This window comes from Notechis scutatus, chromosome 5 (assembly GCF_049901735.1).
Source record: "Notechis scutatus isolate UNSWTSFEM ecotype Mainland chromosome 5, rNotScu1.2, whole genome shotgun sequence".
Taxonomy (NCBI): domain Eukaryota; kingdom Metazoa; phylum Chordata; class Lepidosauria; order Squamata; family Elapidae; genus Notechis; species Notechis scutatus.
In genome coordinates, this window is record NC_142013.1 from 34,957,097 (window position 1) to 34,976,434 (window position 19,338).

Below are 19,338 nucleotides of genomic sequence, written 5' to 3' on the forward strand. Positions count from 1 at the left end.
GTTCATTATTTAAAAACATATTCATGCAATAGTTTAAATATATACACTATCTTTATCTATCTTCAGCAAAAAATAGGTTTGTAATAAATGCTAGAAAACTTGTAGAATATTTTTAAAAAGAACAAAAACAACCTGTGGCATTATCTTCAGAAATCTCTAAATGTGAAAAACTATGAATATAATTATTTAACATTTACACCGGGAGGAAAACTGAATATATAAAAACTGACCTTCTATTCTACTTTTTTTGGGGGAAATTTCAGACCTCTTTTATATTTGTAACTCATTAATGTATATCTGTATTGTAATATAAGACTTAAAAACATTTTTCTACATAATATATATATATACATATATTTATATACTTTCATTTTGAAGTGTATATGTTAACCACCAAGATTTCACTGCAACATTTTGTATACAAGAAAATGAAAGCTTTTATAAAATCAGTTTAAGAGTAGAATTACTAACTTAAGTAAACCTATCATAGTTGATAGTTTTGGCATCAAATGGTTTTTTACTAATATGTTTTCTAAAATTATATCCAGTCCTTGTTAAATCCATAAACAAGGCAGCCAATAGTGATATAGATATTAGTGTCAAAAAGAATAAAATGTAGCCTACTATTCATAAAAGCCACAATATCTTCAAGGAAAGTTGCCTAAAATATTTTTCATAACAAAACATAAAATGACATAATAATCGCATATTGAGATAATCTTCTCTATAAACTGAGATTCACTGCTTCTGCATTTAGTTTACCACCACTTAAGCTGTGAATCATTGCAATCATATGAGAATGTTTGTTTAGTTCTTCTTGCTGAAGCTTGATTAAAGCCTCCTTTTCTTCCAGTCGCCCTTCCAACTGTGACTTCTGAACTTCCAAAGAAGATGCCTGAAAATACATATTATACACTATTCAATATAGCTAACAAGCATGCAAATATATGCATTCTCTGTTCACATTGGGTGAAATCAAAATTCAGCAAGTTTCACACAATAGGTAACTGCACTTACTCAAAACATCTAAACTGACAAACCAGTCAGCAATTAGACAATAACTCATAAAACATATTTTGAAGTGGCTTGGCTGTTAATTATTGATTGTGCTAAGGATATTTTGGAGGATGTTTCAGTTGATAAATCATAAATCAATAATCACAACTATCTTTAATCTTTTTAGTATAAACATCTAAGAAAATTCATGCTTTCCCTGATTATTAGAAATAATCAACTTAAAACAGAAATAAAAAATATTTCAAGTTAAAACCTAGATAACATACACCCATACACACCTTAAAAACTATAAAGGAAACTTCATAAACATGCACTTTATTAGAACATAGCAGCTTTACCTTTTGCAAAATAAAAATGAAAATCAACAAAAAACTTAACAAAATAAATCAGTTTAGGTTTCTAGGGCACTAGATATGGATGTAAGTTGTTTAATGTCTGTTATTTTTTATGACTCTTAAGAAAAGTAGTATTTACTCAAAAGTGTATCTCATTTAATTCAATATATCTCTAGCCATATTTCCAACCTCTTTCCATTTTTAATTTTATTTTTCTCCTACAGACAATGAATTTATTCTATGGTCCCTAGAATCACAAGAAGTGACAGCACACAAATAATCCTAAATAAATAAATAAATAACTTACCTTAATACTTAGTTCTTTTCTTGCGTGTTCAGTTTTACTTAGCTCTTTTCTGAGAATGTCCATTTTGTCCTCCATATCTATTTTTTCCTTCTGTCTGGCTTTTAGTTTTTCTTCTTGAACTTTTATCTTCTGTTGTAAACCTTTTGAAAAATATGTAAGAAAAAAAGTGGGTTTTCTTTTTCCAAAGTAATTTACTCAAAACTTTTGGACACAAATACTTTCCCCACAACTATCATTGCATGAATTGTGCAGCACTGCCACCTGCTGAACAGTGACCGCTCACATTTTACAGTCCTCAGCATTTGTCTTAATTTTTTTTTTTCATATTTTCAGTTTAGTGCAAAAACATACTTGGCTTGAAATGGGGCTTTTAAGAAACAATGTATAATAGCTAAATTTAATATTGCACTTAGCCACAATCCTAAATAGCTAGCAGCAGGAGGTAGGAATGACAGGACGCTGCACTGGTGGTAGACACTCAGGTATGGAGGGAGGAATGTCCTACTTGTGCTTAGTCCTGACACTGTGGGGGTGGCATGAGCAGTTTCCTTTGGCAAGCCTCTGCTATACCTTGTGTCAGCTGCCACATCTAACTAAAGGGTCAACTGAGAGAAGCTCCATATGCAGGGAGATTAATTGGGCTATTAGCTACCCTTCTCATGGGTTATGAAAGATAAAGATCATTCACTCTTCTACTTAGTTCTTAGCCAAATTGGAAAGATAGCCCAGGCCCCCTCAACCAGTAATATTGGCTTTGATTCAGAGTATAGGTACAATTTCAAAAGCAAAACAATTCAAGGGTCCCATTAATTAAGTTAGCATTTAAATATTGCACTGCAATGGTCAGTATTGCACAAGTTGCATGCTAAAAGTGCTCCCTGGTTCAGGACCAGGGTGCACTTCTAACATGCAACCTGTGCAGTACTGATCATTGACAAGTACAGTAAAGAAAAGGAGCAGAACGGAGCAAATTAAAAGTAGAAGAATTTTCTTCTCCTAGGCTCTAAGGGATTATGGCCTTCTGTTGCCAGGGCAGAAGATAGGAAGTAGCACTTTATTTTTTAAAACATTTGCTTTTCTAGGTTTTCTCACTAGCATTAATAATACTTGAAATAAAATACTTCCCTGCTTGTTTGGGGACCAGACTAGGATTCAGCTTGTCTAATTTTTTTGCTTGGCTTTCTAAAATGAGGAGCAGGAGTTGTATGCTTTATGCCAGAAGCATTTGCACAACTTAGAAAACGGGGTTTTGAAATACTGCCTGTCTTTGGAATGTCTTAAAAGCGAACATAGAATTGCAAGTTTACAGCTTTTCAAATATAAAATATGTAACAATACAAACAGCCTGGCAATGAAATGTCTTCAAGAAAACAACCAAGCCAAGGGAGCATGAAGAACCCAACAAATATATAATAACAGAACACATGAATTTTACCTTTTCTTTTTGAGCAATATGTATGAAAAACCTGATACATTTATAAGTACTAACTTGATATTTGTCCATCTTTTTCTTGGATCTGTTTGCTCAATTCTTTTCTATGTTCTTCTGTTTCAAGAAGCTGAGCAATGGTTCTGAAATTGTAAGCATAAATATTAGATTTCACATATTAAAATAAATATGAAAAATAGAATACTCTACCTGACTCTGTGGTTTCTTCCCCAAACCCCAAAAACTTTAACCTTATTGACCTCACCCCTTTCCTAAGAGGTCTGTAGGGGGCATGCATAAGCGCACCAACGTGCTTGCTGTCCCTGTCCTATTATTTCTTTTTCTTATTCATATCCGTTTCATATATTCATAACTATGTTTATACTTATACCTGTTATCTTATAATCGCTTGACAAAATAAAACAACTAAATAAATAAATAAAAGTATTACGCCTCTAAGAATCATGTAGCTATGTATACCAGCAACAGCCTGACTTGTTATCAAAATTTATTTTCATATAATATATCTTCAACAGGGAGAAGCATCCCTGACCCAAATGAAACTTTTCATGTCATGTAACAATGTTGAAAACAGGAATTAAGAAAAAAAAAATGAATCAGATAAAAAGTTAAAGTTGGGTTGGTGACAAGTGAGAAAAGAAGTAAATAGTACGCTTGGAATAGACATATACTCTCAAAGTCATACAACAATATAAATGTGGGAATCTTAGCAACAGAAAATAATTCAAAAGTATCTTTATTTAAAAATAATTTTAATTTTACTACCATAATAATCATTTGTCCCCAATTACTGAATAATCTTTATCATAGCTGTTTGACAAAAAAAAATCTATACAACTTTTCTTACGATTCAACAAAACAATTTAATTTAAATCTAGCTTTCTTTAAACTTTACAAAAGAACTTAACTTACTTTTCATTCTGTTGCTTCAGCGATTCATTCAGTCTTTTAAAGGTTTCCAGTTGTTTATTCAATGAATTACACATTCCCTGCAGATTGTTATATTGCTTTTCAATAGTTTCATGCCTAAAATTTTCAAATTATTACTATTAAAAGGAATGAATACTATGCAGTTTTCATAATGTAAGATTTGATAACATATATTAGAGTGTGGGGTCCTTGGTGCTCTCTGAGTTTGGTTGTTTTCTTCCAAATGTTTCAGTACCCAACTAGGTAATATCATCAGTCAATGAAACCTTAGTTCAATCCTGAGCTACAAATATATGGTTGGTATATGCTAGATCCTCCTATCAAATTATGCATCCTCTTTCTTGTGTTTGGAATTGTGTTTTTAGCACTTTAAATTAAACTTTCAGCACTGTAACATATTCCATGAGGAATTCTGATCAGCGAATACACATTTTTTTAAAAAAATCTTGTCACTAATTAATTGCATGACAAACCTTTACTTTTCTATGCAGCTTGTGGAATATAAATATGATTTTAACAATAAAAAGCAATAAAAATAAACTTATTTTCTAGTAATAAAAGAGACAACAGAATCTGGTCTATCAACAAGAAACAAATCACATCTGCAGTTAAGTTTTACTTATACTTTTACCTATATGAATTGTGTTTTGAGATCTACAGATAAGCAAGCTATTCACCAAGAACCTTATGAACTTGTAAGATGTTCTTTTAATTGCTTCATCAGGCATTTTCTCTCTTAAGAGTTTTGTTCATTCTTTGGGATATTTTTTAAATATTGGGGGAGAGGTTTATGCAAAACTTGTGGTTTCAGTTGCTTCTATTTCTATCACTTTCGCTTACCTATTAGGGGATATGATAAAAAAAAAGTTCCCACAGCTAAGAAACAGTAGAAAAAATAACTGAAATAATTCATAAGATTAAATACTAAGACCTAATTTTGCAATTTGCTAGCCAAACTTGATTGTAGTTTTCACAAATGAGTAGTCTGATCTTATGAAATAATTTTCTTTCTCATACCTATGTAGAATAAGATTAGCAAAGGGTTCAATTTATCTGTTGGCTTCTAAAAAAATCCAATTTGTCCAAATTTTGTATTAATGTTTATTTAAAAGCTCAGCTAGGTATTGCATTTACATTTAAAATATTTGAGAAAACTTATATGCCTTTACTATCTAAATTTTGCAATATCTGATAAATTTCAACCACCACTGAAGAGTAGAAACCTCTTTCCCGGACAGCCTTTTTTCAGCCTATGCAGTGAAAGAAAGGATACTATCCAATTTTATTCAGCTAACATTCATCCCACTGAGGAATTGTTGGCACTTACAGGTAGTCCTAGACATATTAGGGCAATTGGAATCATGTTTACCATCACTAAGAAAATGTAATCATAAAGTGCAAACTACACTGCTCAAAAAAATAAAGGGAACACTTAAACAACACAATGTAACTCCATGTCAATCACACTTCTGTGAAATCAAACTGTCCACTTAGGTAGCAACACTGATTGACAATCAATTTCACATGCTGTTGTGCAAATGGAATAGACAACAGGTGGAAAGCATAGGCAGTTAGCAAGACATCCCCAATAAAGGATGGTTCTGCAGGTGGTGACCACAGACCACTTCTCAGTTCCTATGCTTTCTGGCTGATGGTTTGGTCATTTTTGAATGCTGGTGGTGCTTTCACTCTAGTGGTAGCATGAGACGGAGTCTACAACCCATGCAAGTGGCTCAGGTAGTGCAGCTCATCCAGGATGGCACATCAATGCGAGCTGTGGCAAGAAGGTTTGCTGTGTCTGTCAGCGTAGTGTCCAGAGCATGGGAGCGCTACCAGGAGACAGGCCAGTACATCAGGAGACGTGGAGGAGGCCGTAGGAGGGCAACAACCCAGCATCAGGACTGCTACCTCCACCTTTGTGTAAGGAGGGACAGGAGGAGCACTGCCCAGAGCCCTGCAAAATGACCTCCAGCGGGCCACAAATGTGCATGTGGCTGCTCAAACGGTCAGGAACAGACTCCATGAGGGCGGTATGAGGGCCCGACGTCCACAGGTGGGGGTTGTGCTTACAGCCCAACACCGTGCAGGACATTTGGCATTTGCCAGAGAACACCAAGATTGGCAAATTCACCACTGGCACCCTGTGCTCTTCACAGATGAAAGCAGGTTCACATTGAGCACATGTGACAGATGTGACAGAACAGACGCCGTGGAGAACATTCTGCTGCCTGCAACATCCTCCAGCATGGACGGTTTGGCAGTGGGTCAGTAATGGTGTGGGGTGGCACTTCTTTAGGGGGCTGCACAGCCCTCCATTTGCTCGCCAGAGGTAGCCTGACTGCCATTAGGTACCATTATGAGATCCTCAGACCCCTCTGCTGGTGCGGTTGGCCCTGGGTTCCTCCTAATGCACGACAATGCTAGACCTCATGTGGCTGGAGTGTGTCAGCAGTTCCTGCAAGACGAAAGCATTGATGCTATGGACTGGCCTGCCCGTTCCCCAGACTTGAATCCAATTAAGCACATCTGGGACATCATGTCTCGCTCCATGCACCAACCCCACGTTGCACCACAGACTGTCCAGGAATTGGGGGATGCTTTAGTGCAGGTGTGGGAGGAGATCCCACAGGAGGTCATCTGCCACCTCATCAGGAGCATGCCCAGGCGTTGAAGGGAAGTCATACAGGCACGTGGAGGCCACACACACTCCTGAACCTCATTTTGACTTTTTTGAAGGACATTACATCAAAGTTGGATCAGCCTGTAGTGTTTTTTTCCACTTTAATTTTGAGTGTAACTCCAAATCCAGACCTCCATGGGTTGCTAAATTTGATTTCCATTGATAATTTTTGTGTGATTTTGTTGTCAGCACATTCAACTATGTAATGAACAAAGTATTTAATAAGAATATTTCATTCATTCAGATCTAGGATGTCTTATTTTTGTGTTCCCTTTATTTTTCTGAGCAGTGTACTTTGCAAGCAATGACAATAAATGTAATCCTGGCTGCCATCATTAAGTGAATGTCCCAGACATTAGGTGAGGCATCTTCCTGCCAGCTTCACACAATCAATGTAGGGGGGAAAGCCAGAAGGAAGCTGCAAATCCCAGACTATACTGCGAGAGGCTGCATGGAAGTGTTTTCGAGGGCTTCAGAAACCACTTGGATGTTTCGTCCCAGAGGCTTCCGAAGCATTTCCATTCTGTGGCTGAAAATACTGCTTGGGTTTTGGCATGAAGGTTTTTAAGGCAGCCTTCCGAGACAAGATCTGGATCTGGGGGCTGGTTGAAAATGCCCCATGCCATAACCCTGCTTGGATTTCTGAATGGAGCTTTTTCAACCAGCTCTCAAGTGATCAGAGTGTCCAGATTGTAATCATGTAACTGGAGAAATTGTAATGCCTTCATTTCACACCGTGGTAATTCTGAATAGTCACTGAACGAATAATTGTAAGTCAAGGACTACCTGTAAGTATCAAATTAAGTTCACATGGGTTCCATGGCAAAATACTTTTTCAATCCTATGTGGGGTCTTTTATAGAGCCTATAAATTCTATTTGTCAATAAAAATAAAATATCCATATTCATCCTTTTTGATGATATAAACAATTATATAGTTTGAGTGCAATCTCTCCCTCTCTCTCTCTCTCTCTCTCTCTCTCTCTCTTGCTTTCTATGGAGGAATGCTTAGTAGCGTTATATCTTACTTTTGAAGCAGATCAATGGAAGATCTTTTCAGTATCTCATATTCTTCTGCTATTGTTTGCAATTTCCGATTATGCTGAAATAGTTGTTCAATATCATTTTGTGCCCGTTCAGATTCTGTCTGCTGTGCTTTCAATAGTGACTCCAGATCTTCATTTTTTCTTTCTGTATCCTTCAATATTGAAGCAAGCGTCCTAGCCTTTTGGAATTTGTGCAAAAGGACAGTTCCATTGTGTGAATGAAATGTTAGGACACTAGACCAATGAACCATGCTAATGCTAAACCAGCATTTAAGGCTTTTAAGTTTCAAGAACCAGACAGCAAATTTGCCTTGAAGCATAATTTGCAGATGTACAAATATCTACAATCATAAAAGGATAGTGTTTTTATACCAAGTGAAATATATAATCTAGAGCTTATTTTCAAATACAAACAAGACAGATTACACGAACAATTTTGTACTGACAGATGTATGTACATAGTAAATGAACCCTTCTATGATAATTCTGCTTCACCCACCTCAGATTCAGCTTGCGCTCTCTGGCAACGATACTGGGCAATAAGTCTATCAGTTTGAGAAAGAGCTAATGCCTTTGCTTCCAAAAGGTCCTGCAACCTTGTTTCCTTGGACTAAAAAGAAAATTATTGCAAAATGAACTGCACATTCAGAGCATGCACATGAAAAAAAGTCTTATTGAATATACTCACTGCCAATGCAGACAATTTCTGTTCATATACTTCTATTATTTCAGATACCCTGATGTCTGTGACTGATTCCTTCATCTGTTGGAAATGTTCATAATATAAGCTAAAGTAATATGCAAATCTTAATTCAAAATTGTACCTATATGGACAAATAAAAAACTTGATATGAGGAATGACTACACATGTTCTATTCACAAAGTGAAATCATACATAACCCGGGTATTAATGGAATTAATATAATTATTGAAATATTGCAAAACAAAATTTTCTGTGACCCTATAACTAGTGTGCATCAAAACAGAACAAATGAAAATTCATTTATTTCCATATTAATGGATTCCATAGCATAATTTTAAGGCACTGTAATTATGAACAAGGATTCATATTTATTGTCTTACAAAATCAATTTACTTCATTTCCTTCACTCAGATATTTAGTGGAGTTTGTACAAATTTCTGAGTACTGTAGATTCAAGTCCCACACTGAGCTACATTGTACTGTGGTTTAATTTTATATCAAGACAAAAATGTTTTCATGTTTGTGTTAAAAGTACTAACCTCTAAGCCAGATTGGAGTTTGTGTATCAGGTCCTGAATATTGAAAGTTGCAGCATCACCATCATTGGTATGGCAAACATTAGAGGATTTTACTGAATTTACAGAAGTCATGGATGCCTGCAGATGACTTCTTTTAGAGAAAGGCTCAGATTCCTGTTGTTTGTAAGCATTATTGGCTGCAATACTTTCACCAAGTCTAATAAAAGCATCACACACAAAAGCATCAGTGGGAAAACGTGTGTCTTATAGAATAAATTCAAAATGTGAAATAATAGCAGTGTCTCAAGATAGATTTTCAAAAATATTTTTATGAAAGACAGTATTTTTTTTAAAGAAACAATAGGAAACTTACACTATGGCAGGAAAATCTGGCAACGGGGCTGCTTCAAATAATATTCTAAGTCCTGCTTGAACTTGTTCCCTGTGGTCTGATGTTAAAGCAAAAGCCAAAGGGGAAACCAAGCGCTGGTCCTAGATATAGAGCACTTGTTAGTTAAAAAAACCCTTTTCAAAATGGCCAGCAGTGGTTTACACAGGTTTTTGCACAAACAGTATAAGTAATAATTTTTTGACATCACCTTCCATTCAGGCCTTTTTCATTTCCCCAGGTGATACTTACGTTTTTAAAGGCTATGGAGGTTTGTTTGATAAGTGTAACAGTCACTGTTAGAAAATGATCAGAATGACATATATCATTTTTAGAGTGATTAATATAAATATTTAAAACTTTGTACCTGAAGAACTTTGTAAAAACTGACTTCCATGTTAGGAACCAGCTGCTTAAGCTTACTCATCAGATCCAGTGTTTTTAAGATTAGATCAGCAGCAAGTTTGCTAAAAGTGTTAAGAGATTATTTTATAATGAATAAGCATTCAAAATTAAAATAATTACTTTTACAAATCTATGAAAGCAATAATCAAGGGGAATAGAAAATTAAATCAAAAGACAAGTAATGGCAGAAGGATATAGTTGTCAATGGCTTTCCATTTGTAGTTATCAGGAAAGTTAAAAAATAAATACATGGTTTGGGGCAAAATAAGGTAGAATTTGAAGTACCATTGTGTAGTGATGATGAACACATAATTGCAAAAATGTATAAGCTTTTATGGAAGTTTGAAACAGGAAGAACATGTTAAAGATAAATGGGCTAAACATTTTGGTTATAATATATAGCAATAGCACTTAGACTTATATACCACTTCATGATGCTTTACAGCCCTCTTTAAGCAGTTTACAGAGTCAGCATATTGTCCCCAACAATCTGGGTCCTCATTTTACCAGAAGTGAGGAAAAAAGCTAATCTTGAACGGAACCTTCAGTTGCCTTGTTCATACATTACATCTGAACAGATACAGCAACATTTCTATTTCCGCTCCACATACTATTCCCATGCTGAGCAGAAAAATCAGGAATAAGGTTTCATTTGGGTAACCTTTGATAAAGTAGAGTTCCTTATTTTTTGAAAGAGTTCATCCAGATATGTTTAAATGAGTATATACTTGCACTTCTATTAAGACTTTCTTTTGAATACTGATATGGGACACATAGCTCCATGGTTATTGGGTTCCTTATTTAGAAATACTCTAAACCAGTGGTTCCCAAACTTTTTCAATCCACCGTCCCCTTGGTGCTACAAACTCATCCTCAGTGCCGCCCACCCAGGGGTGGGATTCAAATTTCTTAACAACCGGTTGTGTGGGCGTGGCCTAATTTGGAGGTGTGGTTTGGTGGTAATGTGACTGGGTGGGAGTGGTCAGGTGGCTATGTGACTGGAAAACCAAATACAAGTGGTCTTCACTTAATGGCCGGTTGCTTAGCAAGTGTTCTAATTTATGACTGACCTCCACAGAGCTACTTGACCTGTTTTTGGAGTTTTGATAGACAGACAGACACAAACACACCCTTCTAACCCTGCTGGAGAAGGTGGTTGGACTAGATATGTCATTCACTTTCTTCTCCCTCCCTTTCTTTTCCTTCTCTTTCTTTCTGTCCCTTCCTTCCACCCCCTCTTTCTTTGTCTATCCCATTTCTTCCTTTATCTCCTTTTCTTTCTTTCCCTTCCTCTTTCTTTTCTTTCTTTCTTCTCTTTCTCTCTCCCTCCCTCCCTCCATATATCCCATTCATTTTCTCCTCCCTCCCTTTCTCTTTTTCTGTCCTTTCCTTCCATCCCCCCTCTTTCTTTGTCTATCCCTTTTCTTCCTTTCTCTCTCCCTTTTTCCCTTTCCCTTTTCTTTCTTTATTTTCTTGTCTCTTCCTCTCTTTCTCTATCCCTTCCCTTCTTCCTTTGCTCTCTCCTCTTAAGCTAGGCGACCTCTTTTGGGGAAAGGGCTGGAAACTTCAAGCGAGGCTGCAGCATCGCCCACCACAGCGGTTTGGGCTTTCCCGACTGCCTACAAATTTACCTTACTCCCATGGCTGGTGGCAGAGGGAAAGTTGAGCCAGTCAGGGCAGACCCATTGCTACTTGGCTCCCCACCAGCCCACATCTCGCCAGCTGCTGGGGCTTCTGGGTCGCAGCTGCTAAGGGGGAGTGTGCGAGGCAATCAGGAAGCACAAGACTTACGCCACCTGCATCCCCCTCTGCCAGCTGCCCCTCCGAGTGTTTTAGCCGAGTGCAGGCCACTGCTATGCAAGCTCCATGGGTGGAAGATCTGCTCTCGTGAGGCTTGACTCGCATCATTCTCACAGCGGCGGCCTGCATTCAGCCAAAGCACGCAGGCTGGCGGGCAGCAGAGGGAAGGGGCGGCAGGCAAGGGGCACCCCTAACAGGCAAGGCCCAATCCCTGCCCCTAGCAGGCAAGGCCCAGCAGCTGCGGAGAATCCAGGCGGGACCCAAGCAGCAACAGGTCAGCCTGGCTGGCCTTCTTCTCAGCCACCAGCAAGCCAGGCAAGTGGGATCAGGGGAAGCTGAATTGCGCCCTGCGAGGGGCCACCTTCAGCACTCTTCTGCCACATCCCTTGCCTCTTAGCACCCCCCTAAGTCATCCCAATCCCCACCAGGGGCGGTACCGCCCACTTTGGGAACCACTGCTCTAAACTCTGGAGTGTAAAATGTTATATTAAGATGCAATAGTACTCTGAAAAACTTTGTGTTTTTCACTTGTAAAAAAAGAATGGCAAAGTTAAAAAAACAGTAATTGTTGAATTATTGCAACCACATATTTATACATTAAATTCCTGCTAAAATAGAACTGCAGGCTATGCATTTTAGGGAGTTCGTTATAAGAATTTCACAAAAATATAATAGCAATAGCACTTATATACCGCTTCACGGTGCTTTACAGCCCTCTCTAAGCGATTTTACAGAGCCAGCATATTGTCCCCAACAATCTGGGTCCTCATTTTACCAACCTTGGAAGGATGAGTCAATCTTGAGCCTGGTGAGATTTAAACTGCCAAATTGCAGTCAACCGGCAGTCGGCAGAAGAAGTCTGCAGTACTGCACTCTAACCACTGCGCCATCACGGTTCATAATAATAGAGACTAGTTCCCGCAAAATTTCAATATATTCTTTTGAAACACGAAGTTATTGGTTGGAAAAAATAAAAAAGGATTATAAAAACACTAGGTTGTGCTTACCTCAATTCACAGTCCATAAATTTTGTTCCAAAACTAAAATCAACTCCACTAGAAGTAAATTGGTGTTCTATTAAAATAGAACACTTGCTAGCTGTTAAAACTTTAGTGACATGCATTTTCAGCATATCATCTGCACAAAGAGGTAAATTCTGTTAAGGACTCTGTTTTTCTGAAATATTCAGCTTATGGTCAAATTCACTAACGAATACTCTTATATTCCTCACTTATTGATTGCTTTGTTTAACAACTACTCAAAGTTTTAATGGTTGGAGAAAAAGAAAAGAGGAATTAACATCAAACAAAGAATCCAAAAACACCTTAATCAAGAAACTACAAAGGGAAAAAAAATCACATGTCCACTAATACTGGAAGTTTTTTTATTAACAGTGTGCAAATCAGAAGCAAACTCCACACCTAATAGGTAATAAATCATCTGCAAGCAAACAACCAAAGAAACATCAAGGGCCCCACAGTTCAACCTTGAGTTACATATATTCTCTTCTGTTTAGGAAAAAAAAACCCACAGCTTTGCAACCCTCACATCATAACATCTACGGCCATGAGAGTGCTATTTACATGCTTCACAACCAGCTTCTAACAAGCAGAATTCATGACATGGAAGGGAAATTGCAAGTTGCTGATATCTTGCTTGATGACTGCAGGAATTTGCTTAATGTCAAAAGCATATGCAAAGTTGTAAGTCCCCTGTTTTTTTTTACTTAGCCATCATGGCGTGGTCCCAGTTGTGATCAGTAAGCGAGGGTTGCCTGTAGGTAAAACTCCCTAGTAATGCAAAATGAAAGTCTAAACAGGAAAATAAATCTAATTCAAAGTAAATTAATTAAAAACTGGGGAATCTTCAAGCAATGCCCACAATAACTGGCAATTTCCCAAATAAGTTAAATAATAATTTATAATTTTATTATAGTCTAATTTTTCTTAATTTCTGTTGAATACTATAAATGTATAATGGAAAATATTTCTGCTGGATATATAAGGTGTCATGTAACAAAAACCCAGACATTGAAAGGAAAATAAATGAACATCAAGAAATCTCCTCCGTTAGTTATTAAGTGCTAATTATTAATTCAGAAAATGCATTTTCTATATAAAACAAACAGAAAAATGTTTAAACATTTAAAAATGTTTTAATATCCTAATCTGTTTTAAAATTATCTAGAGGAGTATTTCTATTTTGCCTTAAATCTTTTTTTTCTTTTTGCATTGGTATCCAATAGAGAATTTGTGTTTAAACTTTCTGTAATTAAAATGTATTTATCTTATTTCAAATGCATGATTTTCTTGCAATCTTCAATATCAAAATATCAAATATCAAAAATATCAAAAATTTGTAAGAAGGATATTTATCAAGATATCAATAGTTTTGATCATTCGTTCACATTTTTTCTTTGCCAACAGATCTTCTAGTTTGTGGTCAGGAAAATGAAGATGGTCGAGAAGAATGGGCAAAAGAAGATCCACAAAGCGTTCTGCAGTTGCACTATTGCCTGAATCAATAATGTCCTATAACAGAAATATTATCAATTTAATGCCATTGAAACAATTAAATAATTATCCTGTCACCAAACTTTGTGGAGTCTAATTTATTATTTTTAAAAATGCAGCCCAATCACAAAATTTTATGTAAATTTGATTTGACAATTTTATTCTTGTTTGTAGCTTTAAAAGGGTTATAATTTAGTTATATTAGCTTAAATAGACTAATTTTAAGCACTGTTTTACAAAGATATCACTGTTAATTGTTGATCTGATTTCCATAACTGCAATCTTGAGTATCTTTCCCTTTTTAAAAATGAAACAATAATTAATGAGTTATTTTATTACAAGAACTTACAAAATTGTAGGCAGCAGGCCTTTCCTTAGAGGAGGAAAAAAGTAATTTTTAAAAAAATAAGAAAATTTGTAAGAACTTTAATTTTTGCCTAAGTATTTTCAAATGCTCATTTATATAAATGTTTTATTACTTTGCAGGCCCTAACAAGTACATACACGAGTTAAAAAGTGCTTTCATTTATTCTGCCTCTTATATGATGAAATGCCAACAATATCCTTATAATTCTATGTAGAATAAACAGGACAAACTTTATACAAATGGACATAATTTTGACATCAGAATTCAAAATCAGAACAAAACAAGTGTTTTAATCTCCCACTCTGTAGCAAACCACAGTGACTATCTTTAAAAAACGATACTAAGATGGCTGAGTTCATATTTCAAAAGGTTTCAGGCAATCTTAAAAAGGTTTTAATAAATACAACATTTTTAATATATTACAATTGCTATTCACAATGATCTTCATAATTATCTAGATAGTTCCTGCACCACTCAAGAAGACTCGGGGAAGCTATAATCTGTAATCTGTCTCACATATAACAAAATTGTCTTCCTCATCCTTCCCTGCCATCCTAATTTAAATCTGGTATCAGACTAGCTTGTCCTTGCATCTGATGAAGTGAGTGAAAGCTTATGCTTTTCAATTTTCAAAATAATCAATTTTATTAGTAAAATAACTATTATCAGATTTCTTGATCATTTTTTGCTACAATAAACATTGCTCCTACAAAAAACTAAAAGTAACCCAATACGACAGCCAAAACACAATGAATTTGTTACCTCAAATAGCTCCCTGAATAGCTCCAAAGCAAGATTTGAACACTTTTCAGATACTTCCAGTGGCTGGTTTGACCAATGCACTAAAACAATAGATGAGTCTGAATTCTTAGCACGAGTTGCAAGTCTTGTACTTGCAGAAACTGTTACATTTGGTTCTAGTACTGCTTGACGTACAATATGACGGAGTTGTGTCACTGAACAAAATGCAAGTAGCAATTCTAATATCTAAGACAAACACAAGAATTATTAGAATAACGTTCTTTACACTAATATTTACAATTTCAGATTTATGATGCAAAGCTTTATTGCTGAAGTACACTATTGCTTTAAGATACTATTTAAAAAAATATCAAATTGTTCATTTCATTCAGTATTTTAAGCAGTTGCAACGCTGAAAATGTATGTTTGATATCTTTTTAAAAAAATTTTTTTATCAAACTATCTCTTCAAGAAAGTGTAGTTTATTTCAGGACACAACATAGCATTAATCATTTTGGATTGCATCTGACTATTCCAGGAGTTTATGTTTGGGGATTTATCAAGAAGATGCTTTGTGAGTAAATGAATCTGTGAAAGTGTGACAAATAACGAACAGGCTTCTAGAGTATTGTGGCCTGTAAAAAAAAGTTGTTAGTGTTCCTACTATCTACATTTTCAGTTGCTATTTTAAAATAAGAAAGAAGGGCAAAGCGATAGACATGAAGAGTCCTAGGACAGTCACACAGACCCATAAAACGGCTGTTATAGATTACAGGTACAGAAAATGAAACAGATAGTAAAGGGCACAAGCAGACAGACACATACTGATTCACACAGAGAGGGGGTCAGACATATATAGAAAGTAATCAGAAGGACGGAAAGTCTACACAACCATACAAAGGGGAAGAATTACAAAGGGACATAGAAAAATGAACCACCCTTTTCTTCTGATATTCAATGACTGAAAATAACTCCTCTCCCTTATTAATACAAGGATGCTATTATTCCAAGAATCATTGATGCCTGACACTTCCATAATTTCCATCCAACGAATATTTGTCAAGCAAAGGAAGTTTTGGTTGGTGCTGTCAGTTTCTGTGAAATGGAACTATTTGTATTGTAAAGGAACAATATGACCTAAGCGATTAAAGAAAAGAAGGGAGGATTACTAGAGGAAGAAGAAATATGCAATGAAGGATTCACCTGGAGCAAGTAGAATCAGGAAGGAAAATCTGCAGAGAGGATAACTAAGGATAGCACGGATGACATAGAAAAGGAGCATCCCAAAGAAAGCTGGGGGGCATGGGGAGAACTCCTGGCAACCACCTGGACAAGTCCCAGCACATTGCTGCCTATTTCCTAGGGCTGAGACCATGAATGGTCCAAGGCCACCCCAGCTTGGCTTCATGCCTAAGGCAGAAGAAATATAAAAGCAAAAATGTTGCATACATGTATAGTAAGAGAAAAAACAGGATTGAAATAAAATTAAAAAGGCAAAGGGAGCTAACCAGCTCCATGGCTGCATGCTCATCTGCGAGTCCCAAGAAAGTCAACAGAGACAGGTCTTCTGATATTTCTGAAAAGCCAGGAGAGTGGGGCGTCAGAGAATGTTCCAAAAAGTGGGGGCAATAGTTGAACTATTGTCTAAAATAAGAAATTGGGAACTTTAAGGAGAGGCTTATAAATGTATGTAAATGGAAAGAAACTTGTTTTCCTGATGTTAAGGAATGGATTCAAGATATATTATATATTTGTTATTAACTTTTGAAACATTTTATATTCTAAAAATGTGAAATGGAGTAATATGTTTCTACATGGTCTAGAGTCTGGACTTAAAGATTAATGATTTATGATTTAATCTCAAATTGACATTACACGGTTCTTGTTTTTATTCGTTTCTCTTTTTTCCATTACTGTTAAGACTACTTTAATCATTTGAATTATGTAGAATTTGTAGATGTTACGTAGATTCACTGATGTTACTTTTATTATTGTGGCTTACTGCATTTTACCGATAATATAAAAAATTACTACACACACACACACGCACACTATTATGCACCTAGAAAATACCTTTGCTGAAGAATCAGAATCTCTTCCATGCAGAAGGCCTATCACCTGATTGAGACAAGATGTAAAATGTTCATACCTATAATTTTAAGGAAAAAAAGAATAAAAAGGAATCTTGAAATTACGTATATTTTGATAGGCAAAAATAAAAATTATTTGGTAAAGGATTTATCAAACACACCCTTTACTATGACTGTTTCTTGAATTTCTGGCCATGATATCTGCAGTTTTGTGATCCTAAACTGGATGCTTGACAAGCAACTCACACTTAGAACAGTTGCAGAACCCTCTGGTCACAGTCACCGTTTGCAATTTCATAAGCAAAATTAATGGGGAAGCTGGGAGACAAAGTTGTGTGTTGCTCTTGCTCTCTCTCCCCCACCCCCATATACCCACTATGAAATACAAGATTGCATTCAACAGTGTGCTTGCACCAAAGCGGCCTTTTTCCAGCTTACATGAACTCATGCAGTGCAGCAGCCTCCTCTCCTAGCATGTACACAGTGGCACTCTAGATATATGCTTGTGGCTGTGTGGCATGATCACTGCAGCAGCTGTTCCAAAACCGACAGTCCCTTATGGGACTGCAGTGTGATCCCAGTAATAAGAGTACCTTGCTTTGCTTCGCTCACATTAGGAAAGCAGAAGAAAGCTTTTCGTTCCTGAGACTGTGCTTGCTGCAATCCCACAAGCGGCTGTCATTTTCAGAGTGTCCACTTGGAAAATAACGGACACTTGTGGGACTGCGCTGTAGAGCCCAACAATGAAGAGGCTTGCTTCGCTTCGCTAATGTGAGCTCTGAAGTATTCCATAGCACCAGAACATTAATAAAGTAAATCAAACCACTTCATTGCTGCCATTTGCCAGCCAATCATAAGTTGAGAACTATGTATGCATATAGCCAGGTATTTTCTCTTATTGTTAATTCCATCATTCTCAGAATAGTAGAATTAGGCTGGCTGTTCATTAGTGCCTTGGGCCAAAACCAAGCATGTTCACATCTAGTAAATGGAAAACCAAAGCTGTACATTAATCTGTTAATGGAGTAGAATAAAAAATATTTGAGATACTTATCAGCAATATGAAAAGTCTGAAAGGAGGATGACCCTAACCCTTCAGCTGCAGCTCATTCTGTTACAGCTTTTTATTTAATTAAAACAAGGGACTCACATCTAAAATGGTGCATTTCATAATACACAGTGTTTTTAAATTAAAATTTTAGAAGAGACTAGCTGGATCTAACCTGATCTAGCCCAATTATTGACAAGTCCTGATGGAGAATGATTTCTTATTACCTTACATTAAATAGAAATTAAAGCTATAGGAAAGTACTATAGAATTCAATTCATATCTTAAGTTTAAAAGATCCAAAGAATCAAAGAAAAGATTGGAAAAATATAGCAAATGAAATCATACAAAAAGAACCAACTAGGACAAATATTCACAGAAAATATAAAATGTATTTATATATAGAGGGATATAATTTTTTTTATTATTTATTATGTAAAGCCTACTTGGTAAGATAATCTGCAATCTTCGGATTCTTCAGGAGATCCATAAGCAGATCCACAGAATATTTTCTTGTTAGGGTTCCATCACCATTCACAAGGATATTAAATATTAACTGGAAAGTCTGGTGAATATTTCTGGAATGAAACAGCTGAACAAACAAAACTGATTTACAATCATATGAATTGTACATTATAGCTCAAGTCAGTTGCATTCAGACTTTTGGTCTTGTGGAACTTCAAGTTGTCTTACTTAGAGTCTGTGAGTATGAAGCTCAATTTAGAACTCCAAATACTAGACCTGTTTCTTTTCTTAGAATATATGATATATGTACTGATTGTGGGTATTTGTATCAATACTTTCTCAGAGGCAAATCTTTCCCTTGTGTCTTTAGAATTTAGAACTTCCCATACCAAGACTCTCTTTAGAGATAAAGAACTTTTTTAGTCAGTCAACCAGATCACACAATTTTTATCTCCAAGATTTCCAAAGGGTACTTAAAGAATTTTCCAAAGCTCTGCCATGCAATGCTCTGGGTTGTCCGATCAACAGCAGCACTT

General features: G+C 36.1%; 1 protein-coding gene across 1 annotated transcript in view; it reads right to left on the reverse strand.

Annotated features, from left to right (window-relative positions):
• Positions 1 to 374: 374 nt before the first annotated feature.
• The window catches only part of CIP2A (cellular inhibitor of PP2A), a 32,251-nt gene continuing 13,287 nt past the window's right edge, over positions 375 to 19,338 (reverse strand). The window contains exons 7-21 of the mRNA XM_026663977.2: positions 18,784 to 18,929; positions 17,273 to 17,348; positions 15,221 to 15,445; positions 13,950 to 14,109; positions 12,586 to 12,727; positions 9,741 to 9,840; positions 9,359 to 9,477; positions 9,007 to 9,202; positions 8,453 to 8,527; positions 8,264 to 8,374; positions 7,747 to 7,943; positions 4,022 to 4,135; positions 3,149 to 3,231; positions 1,660 to 1,799; positions 375 to 895 (exon numbers count right to left, since the gene is read on the reverse strand). Of these exons, the coding sequence (XP_026519762.2) occupies positions 725 to 895; positions 1,660 to 1,799; positions 3,149 to 3,231; positions 4,022 to 4,135; positions 7,747 to 7,943; positions 8,264 to 8,374; positions 8,453 to 8,527; positions 9,007 to 9,202; positions 9,359 to 9,477; positions 9,741 to 9,840; positions 12,586 to 12,727; positions 13,950 to 14,109; positions 15,221 to 15,445; positions 17,273 to 17,348; positions 18,784 to 18,929 (2,055 nt within the window). The 3' untranslated portion in view covers positions 375 to 724. The remainder of the gene's footprint in view (positions 896 to 1,659; positions 1,800 to 3,148; positions 3,232 to 4,021; positions 4,136 to 7,746; positions 7,944 to 8,263; positions 8,375 to 8,452; positions 8,528 to 9,006; positions 9,203 to 9,358; positions 9,478 to 9,740; positions 9,841 to 12,585; positions 12,728 to 13,949; positions 14,110 to 15,220; positions 15,446 to 17,272; positions 17,349 to 18,783; positions 18,930 to 19,338) is intronic.